Source organism: Zonotrichia albicollis, chromosome Z (genome assembly GCF_047830755.1).
Source record: "Zonotrichia albicollis isolate bZonAlb1 chromosome Z, bZonAlb1.hap1, whole genome shotgun sequence".
NCBI classification, from domain to species: domain Eukaryota; kingdom Metazoa; phylum Chordata; class Aves; order Passeriformes; family Passerellidae; genus Zonotrichia; species Zonotrichia albicollis.
This window is the reverse complement of record NC_133860.1, coordinates 14,685,377-14,704,815: the sequence shown is the minus strand read 5'-3', so window position 1 is coordinate 14,704,815 and position 19,439 is coordinate 14,685,377. Positions and strand designations below refer to the sequence as shown.

The window sequence follows — 19,439 nt, the reverse complement described above, 5'->3', positions numbered from 1 at the left end:
GTCCTTCTGTGTGCTCATCTCTCTTCACAAACAACTTTCGCCCTCACTGGCATTTTCAGCCAAAGCTGGCTGCATGTGGGATGTGGCAACATTAAGGTCTTACACATTCTGTGAAAAGCAATGGACAGAGAGGACAAAACATCTGGGCAGTGTCCCCAGCGTGGGAAGGGCAAGCACAGCGTGGCTGCTGCTCTCAGCACACGGCTGGAGCTGGCTGGCTGACAGCTCCTGCCTGGCACTGGGAACTAAGGCACCAGGAGGGCACTGCAGGGGAGGTGGTCAGCAGGAAACAAGGGTTATAGCTGGAGGTGGGATCACTGAGCTGGGAACAGCATGGGACGATCAGGAGGAAGGTTTGGATACGTAGCGATGGACTGGAGGGCTCCTACCAAGAAGAAAGCAAGAAGAAAGTGGGACTGGGAAAGGATCTAGAAAGATCTTAGATGTCTTTTCCAACCTAAATGATTCTATAATTCTATGTGATTGTGGAAGGGAAGGGCTGCAGGATGCTAATCCGTAGGAAATATGGCTTCATTAGCCTGACTGCTCACAGGATATCAAGTCTAAAAAGGAAAAGAGCTGATATTTTTCCTGCCATTTCCCCACAGTCATGGGGACAGAGGATCAACGCCTTTTAACTTCTGCACTGATCCTACTTAGCACTTCACTTGCACAGCTGCAGTCTGCCAAGCATTTTCTGGAATGCAGTTTGCATGAAAAAAATTTCTGCAAAATAGGGTCTTAATTGGGTCTGTGCAGAGAGCTCCCTGTGACCCTCTGCAGTGCTGCTCTGCTCTCAGGCTCACCACAGGCATCCCAGGGCAGGACCAGGCTCTGAAGCTGTACTTTGTTACCACCTGAGCAAACAGTTCAGATGATGAGCCTCAAAGACACACATGGGTCAGAGGATGTAAAACAAAGCATAAAGAAATATTTTTTACCTTATAGATCTTGCCCTCTTCAGTACCAACGAGAAACAAATAGTCTATCTTTTTGTGAAAATCAAAGGATATCCCACTGCCTGTTAACAAAAAAAAAGGTCTGTCACATAGAGAATTGGTTCAGCTGGCCAAAACATGCTTCCTGCCTATGGTAAACACACACTGCCTGTGTTTTCAGAAGTGATTTCTTAGCCAGAAGCTCCCAAAATAAATCAGACACCCCTTCTGCTAAGCTTTCCAAGCTGTGCATGTCCCCAAGACCTGCAATTTGAACAGCCACCCCAGAGACTTGTAAAAGGGTACTGAAAGAACCAAAAGGTTACCAGAAACCACTTTAGCCTAGGATTCATTTTACTAAGAGTCAAAAATACCTGGTGCAAACATAAATATTCTAAGGATCTGGCCACCTCCTGCTTGGGAAGAATAGATCTTTTCTGTTTGTTTAGTATCCACAAAAATGTAAGTGGTTTCCTATGCATAAAAGAGCCCAGTGAGAAAATACCCCACCATACTTTTCAGTGCTCTTTTTTCCCTTAATTCAGAATCCATTTAGCAGACTCACTTCAGTAAAGCCAATAACAAAGAATGTGATTTGGGAAGAAATCCTCTGCTAGGGACAGAAGCATCATGTTAATGTCAAAAGCCCTGAATTGTGCAACATTGTGAACTATGTTTAAAACAGGTGTCAACCACAAACAGGATGTGACTCATTGAGATTTTGTGGCTTCTGCTCCTGAGGCAGATGCATCACCATCCAAGAAAGCCATTTCACATGTTGGTGAAATAAAATTTCAGCAGGGTTCTTTAACAGAAGATGGGATGTCTGTTGAGTGCCAGAGCTCCTTGAGGCTGTCCCTCCCAGCAGGGATACCCACAGCAACCATCAGATGAGAAACAGGAACGAGCAGACAAGGCTCAGAAGCACACAGTTACAGAAACTTTCTGCACAAGCAGTCGTCTCAAGCATTAAGTCTTTAACATTAACAAAATGTAGTTCTCAAAGGAATTGTTAGGGTAATTTCAACTCTCTAATACCATCTGCATTTCTAACATTCAAATAGATTGTTTAATATTCAAGACAAGTCTTTGAAAATCCATTTCCCAGTAACAGTAACAAATAATCCCAAAGCCCTGAGAGTTCTGCAGTGTGCTGCTTTAGCTGGTTTCTTGCAACCTATTGTGGCACTGCAAAGCTTCCCACAGCCTGTTCAGCAGTTACTAGCCTAGAAACACAGCAATTCTTAAAAGCAGAGCAAGGCTCTCCTCCAAACAGAGGTCCCATCTTCTCAGCCAAAAGCAGGTGTAGAAGGATGATAAGAGGATTCCTCAAGGACTTCCTTGGGCTTAGGACCTCCAGAGCTGACTCATCCCATCCTGTCTCAAGCGCAGGATGATCAGGATGAGAGGATTCAGCCTGGAAGGACTGCACTGACTCCACTTTGTATAGCGGAGCCTAACATAGTAGCTCAGAATAGACACTGTTTTTACAGAGCCCAAACTCGAGGAGACACATCCCAAAGCTGTCTGGGTGAACTGTGCCCCCAGTAAAGGGCAGAGGTTGCTTTCCACCTTGATTTTGCCAGTCCAGATCAATACCTGACAATAAGAACAAAACTGAGTTTTGACATAAACAGGTATGTGCTTTATCCACACAGAGATAGCCCAGTAAAATGGACATTTCTTGAACTAATGTTCAATTCATCTTTTTATGTAAGTAAAGGCAAAATGTAACCAGCAAAACTTGACTCAGTGGCCATTGCTCCAGACAGACTTTGCCCTAGTGCATGATGAAAGCAAGGAGGCGTAACCCTCCTTTAGCTCCTTTCCATCTCAACACCCTGTTCCCAATTTAATTTCCCAGAATGACTGATGAGAGGCTTTGTGTCAGTAATTAATCAGCATGGCAAGGACTTGGGCTCTTACCAAGCGTTTGCAGCTGCAGCCCCTCTGGCCCCTCCATCGTTGTTTCATCTGCTGACAGCTTGATGACATCCATGTGAACCAGCTCACTCTGCAGGCAGAGGAGATTCCACATGAATAGCATGCTTTGCAGCAACAATACAGAGACATTCAGTACTTTGAAATGGCAGATTTTATGGATGAATTTTAAAAAGCTGCCCAGAAGTTGCTTAATGTTTCACATTTGGCAGCTTGCTAACATGGTGCTTTCCACAAAACCTTCAGGAAACTGATGCTTTGGTGCACTGGAACTGAGAGCCACTGGTACATTACCTTGACATGTGCACTTGACCTGGAAAATTTTGAGTTTCAGGGCCAGTGTTTTTTAGTGAAAGTTGGCACAGTCAGCTTAAATGATAGTGTTTAGTTAAATCACCCTGTGTGATTTAAGATGGATATTTCATATTCTCAGGGAGCTAACTAAAGCCCCACATTAATGAATAGCAACTTCTCATCTTCCCAGTTCTGGCTTCTTAACATCTTGTTATCCCCAGAGCAGCCTCAGTTCAAAATACTCTCAATTTCATGGGCTCTGAGATGCCAGCAACATCTAGTAAGCAGTTTGCTCGAAGAGAAAACTGCCCCATGTTTCTGTTCTCAGCAGAGTTTTAAAGAACTATCATGACACTGCTGTGCAAGGTGGTGAACACAGGGCCAAAAGGTTGGGTCCCAAAGAGTTTACAGTCAAGGTGGGAGACAAAAGACAGATGTAAATAGACAATGTAGGTAAATATAAAGAAACTACTGGAGGGAGAGTTACATTCTCAGACTGGCTTTGGGAGTTGGAATACCACTGCAGAATGGAGTTAGCTGTGACTGTAAAAACATCCTGGGGCTCCAGAGGTCTCTGCCAACCCCAACCATTCTGTGATTCCCTGATTATGTGATAAAAAGAACAAAAACTAATGATTAGTGAGCAGTATGGGCTGTGGACTGGATGGTATCATATGCAAATATTCCACTGAAGCACCACTACTTAGCTCAGTGAATTAAACTGTAGTTGAAGCTTCTCTTAGCCCAGAGCAGAACTCAGGTGGAAAAGGAATTCTGCCTGGCAACGTCAACCCCAGGAATTTCCATGCTGAGGAACATGGGAGAAGATCTTCTTCAGTACTGCAGTTGAGAGAGAACAACGTTCTAGAAAGCATTTCTATCATACTCTGGGGGTACAAAGTTACAGAAGATTCAGCAAAGGTCAAAACTCCAAAATGTTCTTCCTTCTCACTAATTCTCACTGCTGCCTATTCTCACACCCACATGCGCTGGCCTATTGATGGCAGTAAATTTTTCTCCAAGAAAGCAGCAAGAAGCAGGACAGACTCCAGCAGAGTTCCACCTTAGCAGCTCTTACAGCACATTTCAGTGGGTAAAGGCAGGAGAGATGCTAAGAAAGAGGCCACACATGCTGGTGTACATGTGCATAAACTGGAAAGAGCAGCCCCAGAGGGATCAGGAGCAGAGCATGTTCCACTGCATGCCCAAGTAGGAGTGCTGGTGTTGTTGGGAGAGCAGACAGGACAAGCTAAGCAGGCACTTGCCTCTGCTCAGGCTCCCAGGTCTGCCGGCTCTCCAGAAAGCATGTGCCCTGTCCTAGACATGAGTCTGGTCTGAAAAGCAGCTTTGGAGCTGCCTGCAGCAGGTCACGTTGATACACCCAGTACAACAGATGTGGGATCTGTGCAGGCCCAGTGATGTGCTAGCACACTATTTCTGTGTTCTGGTAGAAGGGTAAACCTCAAGGGACCTTCTTTCTAATCACACACCTTTCTGCAGCCTTCCTCTGAAGGTTTCTCCCAGTACCTTCACCTGGCAGAGGCCCCTGTGGACAATTCCTGCAGCCCCTCTCCTTCACAAAGGACCCTGCTTGTGCAGACTTCCCTACTGTGCTGGTTTTATCTTGTACCCAGCTTCACAGCATAAAAAACACTTCTGTTCCTGGGGCTCTTTGTCACCAGAGCCATTCACATATACCTCTGGGTAAACATCCTGCTGACAATTTGGCCTTCCAGGAATACCAAGCAATAATATGTTGCTTCTGCCTAATAATTGCAGAGCACTTTGTAAGCATTAGTGAATCAGGCCTTACAGCTGCTGCTTTCCCCTTACTTTTTATTAGCCTTAAGTGATGAAGCAGGCCCAGAGCTGTTCAGTAATTTAGCTGTAGGTCACACAGGAGGGGGTGAACTACGACTACTAATCAAATATGGGATTGCTGAGCATCAGACTGAGAAGCAGTACCATGCTGCATCCCAAACAATTCTTTGAAATGGCTGAGATGTTTCTCCCTTTTGATAGGCAATGTGTACACCCCAAGGAGGGGGGGCAGAGAATCATCCAGCAGCAGAAGTCCTGCATCCTTCCTTGATGTTTTACACCTTCATGAGGACCAAAGTCAAGACAGTCTAAGTACACAGAACTCATGTGTTTTTTCATGAAATTTGTCTGAAGTGATTGTGCCCATTTCTAACAGAGACAACCACTATGGTCAAGGCAGATCAACTGTCCCTGGCTAACATTTGACAACTCTTCTATCCAAATCTTGAGTGCGGTTTGCCAAATATTTGTCTGGAAGAAATAATGAAATTATTCACTTTGTGCTCTCAGCTTTGGAAGTGTCAAACAGCTAACAGTGTTTGAAGGAGCTTTATTTCTGGATAGTCCTCTCAAAAAGATTAGCAAAGCACTCTTTCATTTATTCCCTGTTTGCACCATGGTTTTGTAGAATAGAAAACCTCTGGAGTGTTTTCAGTTTTACTCCAAATGAAACCCAGAAAAAGCTCTTGTGAAACTGGAATTCAAGCAGATTGTCCATTTTTCTGTATAAAAAAATCCACAGATTGTTAAAAAACATTATTTTCATCGTGGTTTTTGTTTTCTCTGTTGAATATCTGTCCCCTGCAAAAATGTCCAAAGCAGACAGCACCTAAAACATTGCTGTTTTCCACCCCTGCCTACTAAGTAAATACTAGTTCTGGCAATTTCAGAAGTAATTTAATCTAAAAAAACCCAAAAACTCAAGACTTTTCGCATGGGTAAGGCAAAGTTCATTACAGTAATGTAAGGAATAAGTAGAAATTACAGTGGGCTAAGTGGATGCAGATCTTAGAAGTCATACTAAGGATACCTAGAAGGAAATATCTATGTGCTCAAGGGACAGCAAAACCACAGATTATTATGTGGAAACAGTTATGCACTGGTGCAAAAGACCCTCTGCTGGGTGAGCTGCTATCAGAGTCCATCTGCAAACACTTAGGTCGTCCCAGTTGTGGCATTTCTATTAAGTAAGAGACTTCAGCCAGGGTTCCCTGCCTCCTAAGGGGGCCATGCTGAGCACACTCAGTTACTGGGGCTCAGTTGCTAAGTGTACCCTGCCAAATCACCTCATCTGGATGTGTCTAGCTGCAGGCATGTACTGCCCACTTCAACCCAAATCTTTTGGGCATTCCTATTCAAAGGATAACACAGGAGCTGAGTGCTGAGACACTCTTAGTATGTCCCTGTCTAGGGAGCTCTTTTGGGAGAAGGACTTGGGATACATTTGCAGAAGGGATTTTTGATTCTGAAGCTGCATGTATGAACATGGAAAAGTCTATAAAAAATAACTTCATAAGCTGTGCCATCTGCCTGTGCTTACAGTGATCTTTAGGAGATGGTCCTGTTCCTGAACCGGACATGAGGCTAAGATTTACATGTAATGCTAGAAATTAATCCCTGCTATGGCAGCAAGGCCTAAAAATTTCAAAACTGGAAAGCTTTGGTAAAACAGATTGAAAAATTAGCATCCTGGGATATAAAGAAATTTCTTCTTTTGTTGGGGAATAATGGGACAGCTGCTTCAAACTCATATTTAGGGCAATGCAATTATTTTTTAGCGAGATTTGAAATCTTTAAATGTAAAATGAAATAACCAACAGAAAAACCCGCACATTGGGATTCAGAGACATGAATCTAAGGGTCATTTGGGGACATTAATTCTAGGTTTCTATCAACATATTTCAACATACTCCAAAAGGAAAAGTTTTAAAAAGTTGTATTGGATGTGTACTGGAGTAGGCAATGTCATGGCAGGGAGAAGCCCTCTGCCTGTCTGTTAGCATGCTGCCATCCCACTGCAAATGCAAACTTTGTACTACTCACTCTGTCCCACATGGGGAGAAATTTAAATTTACCCTCTCCCAATTCAAATTGCAATCTGTAGGGGAGCATTTAGGGGATAAGAATCTGGAAGCTGTGAAAAAAAGCAGATTATTCTGTTCTGTGTCTAGCTGACCCTTCTGGGACAAAGAAAGTGTGAGAACAAGGACCAGGCTTGAATCCCTGCTGCTGCCAAGCAGGAAAATGAGCTCTCATTTTCAGGCCCATGGGTGCTACAGGTGCAGGCAGGATGAAGGTTAGGTCCTGACAATGAGTAAGCTGACCCTGCTTCATTTCAGAGTTTAATGTGCAGCCCCAGATCCAGCTGTGACTGCACCAGCTGCTATTGCTAACATTTCTTTTCAAGCTCATTAGAAATAAAAATAATACTAATGAATCACTGAACTTTTGAGGCAATTGGGTATAATTTCACTGGAAAAAGAAATTGCCATCTACTGTTTACCTTAATTAAAGTCCATGAAACAATCCGCCCATCCGAGGAGACAGAGAAGAAGTTGCGGTTGCTGTCCATGTCATCCTTCTGCCACTTGACCTTAAAACAAGAAGAAAGAAGAAGACAGTCCCAGTCAGCACAAGGCATTCAGCATTAGCAGGACAGAGTCCCATGGCCTAAGCAAAGTCTTCTGAAATCCTTCCTAAAGAGCAGCTGGTTTGCACCCTGGAGGCTCACTGGTGTGAACACTTATCTCCACCAGCAGGAGCAGAACTGTCCTGAGCACTCTGGTCAGTCACTTTCCTGCAGGATGCTCCAGCACAGGAGTAAAGCCCCTCTGCACCCACCCACGGCCACTGGAGCATAGCCATCAAGGACAGGCCTTATGAGGTGTCTGAGCTGTGCACCGGACCTCTACACTGTGGCACAGCATCATCCCAGAGACCCCTGAGACATCTCCAAACAGCACCAGTGGTGCCACACCAAGGCCGCCAAGCACCAGCCTTGCCTTTCACATTTGACTAATTACATTACTCATTACATTACTGCAGTGCCATATGGCTGCCCTTCAGCCAGACAACCTCAAACTAGCTTTCTGCCCCTGTGTGGAGTGCAGGCAAGACCTTGCAAGCAACATGTGACAAGGGTCCTTGGGGCACTTCTGTTTCAGGGAGATGAAAACTTCTCCATTAAATCTGAAATCCTCCCTACACCTTCAGAGCATCTGTCTGCCTCGTAAGGAGATTTGCCTTTCGACTGTGACAGCTCAGCAGGAGAGATTAGAACTCAGATAAATGGCTTACAGTTTAGAAGAGACATTTCAGTTAGACCAAAAGCATTAAGAACACTCGATTTTCAGATCTGGGAATTCAATCAGACTGAAGGGAAAAGAATGACTTGTCACTGGGTCTGTCAGCACACACTCCTGTTGGCATCTGTCAGATCAGGATGGGGACAAGCACTTTAGAAGGTTCTGAGAAGCTTTTCAAAGGTATATCTGTTCCTGTCCAAGCAGTGGAGCAGATGAAGTTCCCTAAACATCATCCCATAAACATGATAAATGGGTTTGATCATCCCAGAACTTACCAAATACTCTATCCATGACCACTTATGTAACTCATACCCAGTTCAGAAAACAAACAGCCTTCTCAATACTTTAATTACACAGACTGGGTATTCGCGTGACAGGTCCTTGCAAAAAACTGTTAATTCTCTTTTGTAAAATTGTTTATACTGTGAAGTTCTGTGGAGCATGAAAATTAAGCAAGAGACTCGGCAGAGAGTAGTTAACCCTCCACTGAACGTTTCCTTCCTTTTCTGAGGAAGGAAAAATAGAATGTAAAAGGAATCCATCTGAGAATACCTCAAAATGCCAATTTCATGCCTATAAGACACAACTGAAGAGTTTTGAGTGGCATATACCTTTGGGTATCCCTGCACAGGTGAAATTGTAAGTCTCTGTGTTATACTTCTGTTATATGGCATTAAAGGAACAGCATAATTCAATATGACCCAGAATAAAATGATTAATGATTAAAAGGCAGGTTCAACAGGACAAGGATTGCCAAGGCTGACCCATTGTGGACAAAATGTGCTGGATATATCTATTCCAAGAACATCTCCCTGTGAGCATGAGCTACTGCTGACAGTGATAGTCACCAGCAGCTGCTTCAGATGAAGGAGGTGGTGTAGTGAGAAGTTTTAATTCAAGGTGAGAAATGCAGAGCTCAGGGACACTGGTTACAAAGACGTCCAATCTGCCTCATGCTGAGCACAGAAAAAACGTCATATCTTGAATCAAAAGTTTTTAAAATGTCACTCTAAAATGGTCTGACAGTAAGATGTTTTTATGTGTGTGTCCAACAGAGTTCTCCTTTAACTCATGTTCTTTCTGTCCAGCTTACTGTCCCAAATATTTGGGGAAAACTTTGCAGACCATGAGAGCACTGGTTAATACATGGATGAAGGTTCAGCAGCTGTAGTCCATCCCCACCATTCTGTGCAGACACAACTTCTGAGTCCTGATGTGAACACAGAGGGTTGCAATATCCTCGTCCAGAGGTGACCAAACTGCATAAGAGCTATCACGAGTTCATGGGGGATTTTCCCAAGCTAATTCCTTTCAGCATTCCCAAAGCAAAGAGTTTTTGCCCCAGGGTTTGCCTACTCCAAATAACCTCTCTCTGATGGAGATCTATTCAAGTTTTCTCCTCTTAGTTAGGTGTCACAGCTCTTAATCCATTACATGGGTAGGTGGGGTCACCAGCCCCAAAAATCAAGTAGGCTGAATTGCTTGGGGTACTCTTCCTCCTCTATTCAGAGCAGTCACCAGTACTTGAGTTGGGTACTTTTTGTAGACAGCTTGAAAAACAGCCTCTCAGGGACACCAGGCTCTACCCTCAGATGACTATTAGCTGCTCTCAGTGATGGTAGCTTGAATTTCAGAAAACAGAAATTGGCATTTAATCCTTTCAATTTTCATTCAACACCTTTGACACCTTAATCGTGTTTGTGATCCCTCTCCTCCTGATCTCTGAATCCCACAAATGCTTATTAGAGTAATTAGCCCTCATGATACTGCAATCAAATCGGGCATCTGCTCAGAACTGGCCTTTTCCTTGCTCCCAGAGGCTTGTCAACATGGCACAACCTCCCACCATTAGCAGTTTCCGTGCTGAGAGGGGTGGAGCATTTGAGGAGAAAACCAAGCAACTGTCTGCACAGTGGCATGAAGTTAATTTTTCCCCTGAAGCATGTGATAATCAGCCAGGGATTTTGGCTGTGTGAAACTATTTAGAGCAAAAGTTCAACTATGATACAATCAGAGTAAAGAAGCACATGAAAAACAAAAGTGTGTAAACAGCAGAGAGGAGACAAGCAAGCAAAGAGCAGCAAGCATTTTCAGTCCCTGATCATGATGAGAACTGTAACAAAAACAAGCAATTTTTTCAGTGATCTTTAACCTGACTATTACTGCAGTGCAAAATTAGTGGGTGAAACTCATTGCTGTAAGAACAGCCTACCACTTTTTCTTTTGATTTCTTAAAGCTTGTTTATTTATAAAGAAGTTGAGACAATTCAAAACCATATTTAATACACAGAAATATAAATATTAAGAACTCATGTTCATTACTATGTACAGCAGGTTAGCAGGGTGATAATCCATTCATTTCCAGAATCACTTTTATCTGTGGCAGCTGGTAATGGCTCCTGTCCAGCAGGAGATTAGACCATTTATCCAATCTGATTTGAAAATACCCATGTTTCTGATGTCATTCCCATAAAATATATAATGCTTGACCCGTTTTCATGGGACACAGGCTCTAAGTCACTTGCACTGACACAATACAATTGGTCAGAATCATCCTGGCGTGGAGTGTGGAGTGTGGTGCAGGCACCAGCTACTGCAAACACAGATCTGGCTGGCCCTTGGCTTGCCAAAACTCAGGAATGGGGTGCCACATCCAACACATGCACATTAACTGATGAGCAATTCCTTCCCTTTCCTTCCCTATAATTATCCTTCAAGGAGGCCTTTGTCAGCATTGCAGTACCACAGCCCTGCTGATACCTGCCCTAAGTGAAATAAGGCAGACTTTTTGTCATTTATGGCCTGAAAAAAAACTAATAAAATATGCCCTAGCTAGAGAAGAGGAAAGAAAGGGCATTATCAATCCCTCCTGTCTCCCAATTCACCCTGACATGAACTAGCCAAGTAAGGCGCTCAAATACCTTTGGCATGCAAACATCTCCTTGGGCTGCTGAGGAATGTTCATGCTATTTTGACCTGGAGACAAATTCATTCCAGTGCCAACCTGAATCAGTAGACTCCCAGGCAAAGTCATCATGGCAATGCAAGGTTTGGAGGGACCCAAAAAGCATATTTATCCTCTTCTGAGGTGAAATCAGGCACTCCCCTGCCACTAGTGACAATTCATATAGGTTGCTCTCACAAGTCTCCAACAACAGAAACTCAACAACCTCCCTGTAGATAGAGCTGTGCTTAATTACCCTTATACAGAAGATTTCCTCTACCAAGAGTCAAGCCAATTACTCCTTACCATCTCCCCAGTGGATGCAAAGAACAACAGCTTATTCCCCTTTCTGTAACAATCTTCAAAAGGGCAAGAAAAGTTTGTGCCACTGTTCCCTTTTCCCCTCTTTCCAACTCAAATCAACTGCCTCAACTGTTGCCTCCAGGTCCTGTCTTCAGGACCCAAGCTTTCACCACTCTTGTTCTTCCTCTTCAGCCTGGCTCTGCTGCTGCAAACACGTGGCACAGGACTACCCTGAGTTACAACCTCCTCTCTCTCATATTCTTGCTAATTAATTAGAATGACACATATCTTTATACAAGAGTATTCCATTGCTGATCACTGGTGGTGATCTGCCATGCTTCCCCTTGGGCACCCTGCTGCCTAACCAGCCATCTCCTATTTCGTATCTGTGCATTTAATTTCCCCTCTCTAAATGCAGTATTTGCCCTTGTCTTTATTGAATTTCATCACATTGATTTTGGGCCTTTCTTCCAATTTATCAAGATCATTTTGAACATAATCATGTCCCGCAAAGTACCTTGTCCTCCCAGGGGGGCTTCCCTATTCTGTAATTTGAGTTGTTAATGAAAGTATTGATCAAAAAAAGACCAGAAGTGACAGCTGGAGAGTCTCACTTGTAGCACTTTCAGAGTCTGACAGTGAGCTCTGTATAACTGCTCTTTGAGCACACTGCCTGAGCCACCAGAGCAGCCTCTTTATGGCCATTTTACCTAATTCACATTTCTCTGCTTTGGTTATATGTATGTCACTGTGTAAGCCTGGATCAAAAGCTTTAGTCAAGTCAAGATGGATTGAGATGATAACCTTGATTGCCTCTCCCTTATTCATGAGGCCCGTTTCTGTGGAAAAAAAGGAAAAGAAATTGGCTTGATAATCTATTCTGGACAAATCCATGTCAGTTTCTCTGAATCACCTTATTAGCCAGACATTTAACAGTAGTGTTGCCATTTATTCAAGTGCTTTTCCAGTCTTTGAAATTGGTCTGACTGGTCAGTAATTCCCTGGGTCCAATCCTATCATTTTCCTCCAGACATTTTTCCACTCCTTCCGGCCCTTTGAGCATATTCCTCCTTTCCCTGGCCCTTCTGGTGCTACAGGCCAGCATGCAGCCTGGTGCACTGCTGTGCTATTATCCACACTTTTCAACCCCCTGTGGCTGCCCATGGATGCCTCTAGCTGGGGGAATTGTCCAGACACTGTTTTCTGGGCTCTGGTACTCTGTCTGTGCCACTTCCCCTCCTGCATTTAAGGACAGGCCCTTTCAAGAAGGAACCTGCAGGTACCTTTCAGCCAGATATTGGCTCTACAGCATCACTGAAAAGTGTGTGGGGACTGATGGCAGTAGGCTATGATACTTCAGTCTGCCCATGTCACAGGTACATGAATGAGTGTGAGTCCATAGGTGACAGCAGAGTGGTGCTTCCCCTCATCCATGCTCCAGAGCACATGCCAACCCTGCCTCTGAGTCAAGGTATTCACTCAGCTCACATGCTGTAAGTGGGCCTGCACATAAACTCCAGCCTCTGCCTAAAACACAGGACAGATGTAGCCCAAAAACTCTCTGAAATGCATATAATGGCAAGAAATTGGTCTGGTTATTTCTTTAAGTGCTCCAGGGTATGTTTAATCTGATTTTGCTGATGAGCAAGAACTTATCTAAATTCTCTTTAATATGCTCTTTCCTTATTCTGACCTGTGCTTTTATCCTCTTGTTACATTAAGCAGACAATCTCAGACACTCACTGTAAGATTAAACAATACAGCATCAAATATTTCATCCTTATTCATAACGCTCAGTAGTAGCTGAAAGCTTGCATTAGTAATAAGTCTATTTCTTCATTCCTTTAATTACTTAGATGCTTCCCAAATGCTTCCCTTTCCCTTTTATGACCCAGAATAACCACAGCTAACTTAACTCATTCACTTCTTTTTATTAATTCCTGTTTGTGCTTTTCCCTAATACTCAGCTTTAGACATGTCTTTGTTTCTGTGCCTCAAGCATTTTTTTGTAAGTCACTGTTGAATTGTAGATGCAGATGTAAAGGCCCCTCTCAGAGACTCTGCCATTCTGCCCAGACCAGCAGTTCAGGGATTTCACTCATCTGCCTCCTTAGCTGAAGAGAGACAGAGACCTGCAGAAGTCCATGTGAGCACCAGAGAAGCACAAGTGCTTCCCAGCCCTGCTGTGCTCTCCCAGCCACCCTCTTTTGCCCACACCTTGGTCACACAAGGTAAGCAGTGGGATAGGACCCTTCTCCTTGTATTCACACAGACTAAAGACTTTTACTCCAGGCTTCCCACTGGCAAACATCTGCTCCTTGAGCAAGGGAACCAGCCTCAGTTCTCTCTTGCTGTGCCTGACCCGGCAGCCAAGCACAGACACAAACCCCCTGTCCAAACCACATTTCCTGTGTCAGAATGCACAAGCCTGGGCCAAAGCAAAGTGCCAGAAAAGCTCTGGGGCTCTCTCGAGGCGGACAAGCTGAACATGTGCTGGGATTTAGCAAGACCACAAACTCTCATGGATGCAGTTTGGCTGCATCTATTGTACAATGGCTCAGCTCACCAGCTGGCAGGTGAAAACCTTATGGATTCTTGCAGAGAGAGTTGGACAAACCAAACTCCAACTGGGAATACCCATCTGAACCTGGGCACCCTAGTCCAGTGGGCACCTTTGCTCTGTGTAGTGGACACTTTCTCCATTTTGCAGCTAGCCTGCCTTTTATTCTGCCTCAGCATCATGCTGAGGGCTCATGCTGAAGTGAGGATCTACAATAAATTGCTCCACAGGTCACATCTTCTGAAGCCAGTTTGATTTGCCCTGTGCTCTAGTAAAATATTCTCCTGGACTACCTAACAGCAGTTTCTGATTTGAACCAAGAAGCAGTTCTATTTCTTCATGCTGTCACCCTCAAATGTGTTTCTTGTTGGTTCCTGACAGCAACTTTCAGCAAAACAGCATCCAGAAACATCAAGTCATTACCAGCAGAGAAGAAATCTTTCACTTTCCTTTTCTGTCAATGACAAATCACAATTTTTTTTGTTTATTCTCCTCTCTGGGTCACTTATCTGTGCTGTTTGCCAAGGGATCTGCTCGTGTGAAAGTCTGCCTCTACACTCAGCTTATCCAGAGTCCACCGACTTTTTGTTTTGCTAAAGCAAATAGTTTGTCCTTCCTTGCTGCTGAGACAAAGCAATGCATCTACAACAAAGTTCCCAAATGTCCTCCATCAAGGACATTGCCAGCTATTCTGCATTTGTTGCTTATCATGTCTGACACAATAAGTGGACCTTAACACCTCCCAGAGGATCCTCTTCCAGCAACCACAAGCAAAGCCAAGGCCAGGCATCCTGAGGAGTGCAAGCAAAATGCAAGGCTGCTCTCCTGCAATCAGTTATTAAGGACACCCCAAAATTAATCACTTGGCCATCTAGAAAGTAGAGTACTTAACTCACAAGCAAAGTAACTCCAGCATCAGTTTCTACATATCAAGCCTTAAAGGTGAGGAACAGTGCAGTGTCTGGAGCCCTTCCTCAGTGCCAACTTGGACAGCAGTACAAGTTATCCTATGTAGAGGTGGGAGGAAGGAAGACAGAAAACTTCATTCCAGATCATGGTTATTTGAGGTAAAAGCAAAAACTGAGCTTAGTCCAGATGACTCATTTTGACTCAAGGCAGTAATGAAGATTTTAAAGGGCTGTGATAACTGAGTGCAGCCTGGTCAAAGGTCAAAGCAGCCCAGTCAGACTCTATGGCTAAGTCTATATTTGGTGAAGAAAGAGCTCCTGGGTCCTGCTTGGACTTGGAGCATATGATATTACTGTGGAGAAGATTTAGCTGTGCTCTGGTTATCTGTAGCTGTGGATATCCTGCCAAAGGTAAATGTGGGCAGGCAGGCAGGCAGGAACCTTAGTATGGCTCCAGCTGGTCCTTCAGTGAGGGGCACCATGGAATCACCAGCATGGCCATGCTGGAGCCAGCATGGCAGTGTGCAGCATAAAGGACTCCTGTCCTGTGATGCACCCTGAGCAAAAGACATTGCTGGTCTCTATCTGCACTTTTTGCCATTCCTGTCTATTACCTGGGAAACAGACAGCATTTCTGCTGTGGAATGTCTAGTAAGAATGAAAGATCTCAAAAAAAATTTTTATAAGGTGTACTTTGGTCAACAATGTCGCAGAAGGTATTACTGCTTGATTTTTTTTCCTCAGAAACCCTGCTGTGAAAGCACAGTCCCTGTCCACACCTGCACCCCTGGGCTCTAGAAAAATACTGTTATAAACACAGTGAATCCAGCCACAACAAAAGAGGAGAGGCCATCCCAGAGGTGAAGAATCAGGCCTGCCATATGGTGAGAGCTGGGCTGTCACTGTCACACTCCAGAGTCTTTGCACATCCAGGAACTTCACAGTAAAAAGAGTTCATGAGTTGGGGTCACCCCTCTGCCACTGCCTGAGATACCTCCATGGGGAGGATGCTGGAGACTGTTTTGAGACAAACATGACTTTTTAGGCCAGGAGGCTAATGCCTGCATGAGAACAAAATCAGATATCACAAAAAGGCTCATCTGAGCCTCTCCCTCCTAGAATCCATTTATTGTTTAAAGGAAGGTAGGTCCCACATCGAGCTACAAGTAAAACAGAAGGCTGTATTGAGGCTGCCTTTCTTTCAGTGACATATAAAAAAAATAAACTGTAACTAGATATTTAACAAAACTAACTCTAAGGAGCACAGGCAGATATATCTGACTCTGTAAGACCTGATGAAATTCCATCTAGGGTACTTAAGGGAGCAGCTGAAGCAATCTCTGAATTTTATAGCAATTAGCTACGAAAACTAGAAGAGAGGAGATGTCCTGGGGGACAGGAACAGAGAAAAATGCGCCCAGGAAACACAAAACAAACCTGTCTTGAAGGATAGGTTAAAGGACAGTGGATGAGTCAGCCTAATGCTGAACTTCGAGAGCTGGAACAAAGTATTAAGTCATCTGTACATATGTACAGGATAAGAAAATGGGAATCAGTGAATATGGTCTCCTCAAAAAAAGACTTTGTCAAATAGAATTTATTTCCTTCTTTATCACGGTAACAAGTCTAAAAGAAAGAGTAGATTTGTTATCTTTAATTTTGTAAGGCTTTTGGCATACTCCCTGTGATGTCTTCAGAAGAAAGATAAGAAATTACTGTGAAGTGGCTGAGTGCTTGAAAATTAATTCCCAAGAATTTAGACAGCAATGTCTTGACCAGATGGGAGAACATCTCTAGATGGTTCCCATGAGGGATTATCCTTGTTCCTTTTAACGTTTTTAGCTTTATTCTTTAAACTTTGTCTAGCCTCTGCTCTAGATAGCTTCTCCAAGGCATCAGGCTCAGTTTTATACAATATTTTCATTAGTAAATTGCATACTGAATTGCAAAATACACAGGACATTTGCAGATGACGCAGTTGAAAGACATTGAATTCCATTAGGATAAGGACTCTAAGTTATCTTGAACTGAAAATAATAAGCTGATGTGATAAAGACAAGGGCAGTGGGACACTGACAGGAGTAAGAAAGCATTAAATGTGTAGAAATTAGGGAATTTCTGGATAAGTGACTGTAGTGGAGGAAAGCATCAGTGGCTGGTGAGAGAATCAGCAAAGTGATATTGCTGGAGTGGCACAGAAATATTTTCACTTGTATTAAGAAGTGTGTACCATGTAAGAGACAGGAGGCAAGGACTCCAGTCTGTTAGTACTGGTGAAGACAGCTAGACTGTCCTGTGTCATTTTGAAGAAAATAATTCAAGAATGATAACACAATGTCTGTGAAGCCATGATGGGAAGAAGACACTCTCAAGGTCTCTGCCACTTCTCATTTCTGTCGTTCACAAACAGTTTCCCAGTTGCAGAAAGAAAAGTTCAGTTTTATTTTAAATCCAGTCTCACCTCTCACATGTTTACTGTGTGTCATGTTCAATCACATTTTGACTGTTTTGTTCCCTGCAATAGATGAGACTGCTTTGTATAGCAAACAAGTCTTTTGAGTGTGAGTAAAAGCTGATGGGGAGAGATAAATGAAAATTACTTGTTACTTAAAAATAAATCCATTGAAAAACGTTTCTATCTTGAAATCTGGGTTTTCTTTTAAATGCAAATGTTTCAGCTATGACAGGAATCTGCAGATAAGGGAGCTGCTAAGCAAAGGAGGGTTTTCAGTGCTGTTTAGTCTTTTGTAGAAAAATTTGTTGACATTTTACCATTAAATCATGCAACAAGACAGAACAGATCAGTTCAATTTGCTGAGGAAGTAAACTTGCCTCCATGACAGAAGCCATTGAAGAGGTAAGGTCTGTAAGGAATAACTCCTTCTGAGGTGAGTCAGTAATATTTAAATATTTGGCTGCAGTGTTTTCCTTAGAGAGGAAATGGTTTAGACATCTGACAAATATCAAAGTATTCAAAGATTCCAATGTCTCTCAGTCAGCTTAGGCTTCCTGCATTTCTCTTACATCTTTAATGAGCAGTGCTGACCTAAAGGATTCCCTGCCATCCTATCTGTAGCAGAGGCAGGGATTTACTCAGATGTCTCCTTACTTTACCCACTGTATGTTTGTGATCATGAACACAGCAGTTAGGAGAGTCAGGGGGCCTACAGGCTTGGTGACAGTAAATAGGTACTGAAACAAAGTCAGGTGCTTCATCTACATGAAATCAGGCAGCAACCAAGGCAGCCAGCTTGGCAGGATCATATGTCACCCAGCAAAGATGCAGGTATTTAAGAATACCTATGATAATGAAAAGCATCTCAAAACCCCCTGGTTCAGAAGACACAGCCCAGCACTGCCTGGATGCTCCAGGAGCAGCCCTGGAGCTGCTCCAGCTGTCAGGTACCCTTGTCATGGGCATGAGGCTGGATGATGACTTTATTTATGGGTACCACCAAATACTGGGCCTATCTGGTGGAATATAGCTGTTCTGGCTACAGGCAAAACCAGGAACTTCCCATCTAATAATTTTGCAAATTATTTCTCTCCTTCTAGCAGCATATGTCTATTTACAAGTTTCACAACAAGCATTCTCAGGGTTATTTCCTCCAAAGTCCTTGAAAGTTTCCTGATAGCTGAGGGAAAACAACTAGATGAGCTCAACAGCAATGAGGAAACACTCTAAGATAAATTCCCACACATTTAGTCCCATAAAAACTGCTCATTGGAAAACCACTTCTCTCCTACACCTTAATGGGATCTTCCTGGGATTCAGAGGACCAGGCTCCATCTCTTCAGCACAAGTGAACTCAAGCGTGCGAGGTCAGCCAAGAGGAGCAAGGAATTAGGCCTACTGCATCAACCATCCACAAATCTGGGGTGCAGAAAAAGGGTAGCAAAACCTTTCCTACCAAAGAGCATATGTGGTGGTGGTGGGAAGGAGGGACTCAGCAGTAAGCAGAGAGCATGGACATAGGAGTGCCACTGAAGCAGGGCAAAGGCCCAGCCTGAGGCTGAGCATTACTCATGCTTCAGAGACTCAGATTTATCTGAAGGAAGCAGAGCTCAGTTATAAATAGCACTGGATAAGGCTGGTCCTACTTTCAGTTTGTTTTCTTCCTGCTGGGATTTGGATGCTGTGTTTTGTACAGTGTTTCACCAGGAATCTATGTGCTTGTTTCCCTCACAGCACTGCCCAGTGAATTTATTAGGCTGGTATGCTAACAGAGGAGGGAGGAAGCAGACATTAGACTGTCACCTGCTTGTCCTGTCAGTGGCTGTGTTCCCATGTCAGGCACAGCATGCAGCTGAGCAATGCATGCCAGAGGCCAACAAAGCTCCAGGGCATTTCAGCAGCTGCAATTCACACCTCTTGACTTCAATTCTGACTGTGCTCATGGTGCAAGATTCCCAGTTTACAACAGA

General features: G+C 43.7%; 1 protein-coding gene across 2 annotated transcripts in view; it reads right to left on the bottom strand.

Moving 5' to 3' along the window:
• DNAI1 (dynein axonemal intermediate chain 1) overlaps positions 1–19,439 on the bottom strand; it is a 137,145-nt gene that overhangs the window by 48,094 nt on the left and 69,612 nt on the right. For both annotated transcript variants that reach the window (XM_014270358.3, XM_074533441.1), the window contains exons 14-16: positions 7,498–7,587; positions 2,865–2,952; positions 942–1,021 (exon numbers count right to left, since the gene is read on the bottom strand). In XM_014270358.3, the coding sequence (XP_014125833.1) occupies positions 942–1,021; positions 2,865–2,952; positions 7,498–7,587 (258 nt within the window). The remainder of the gene's footprint in view (positions 1–941; positions 1,022–2,864; positions 2,953–7,497; positions 7,588–19,439) is intronic.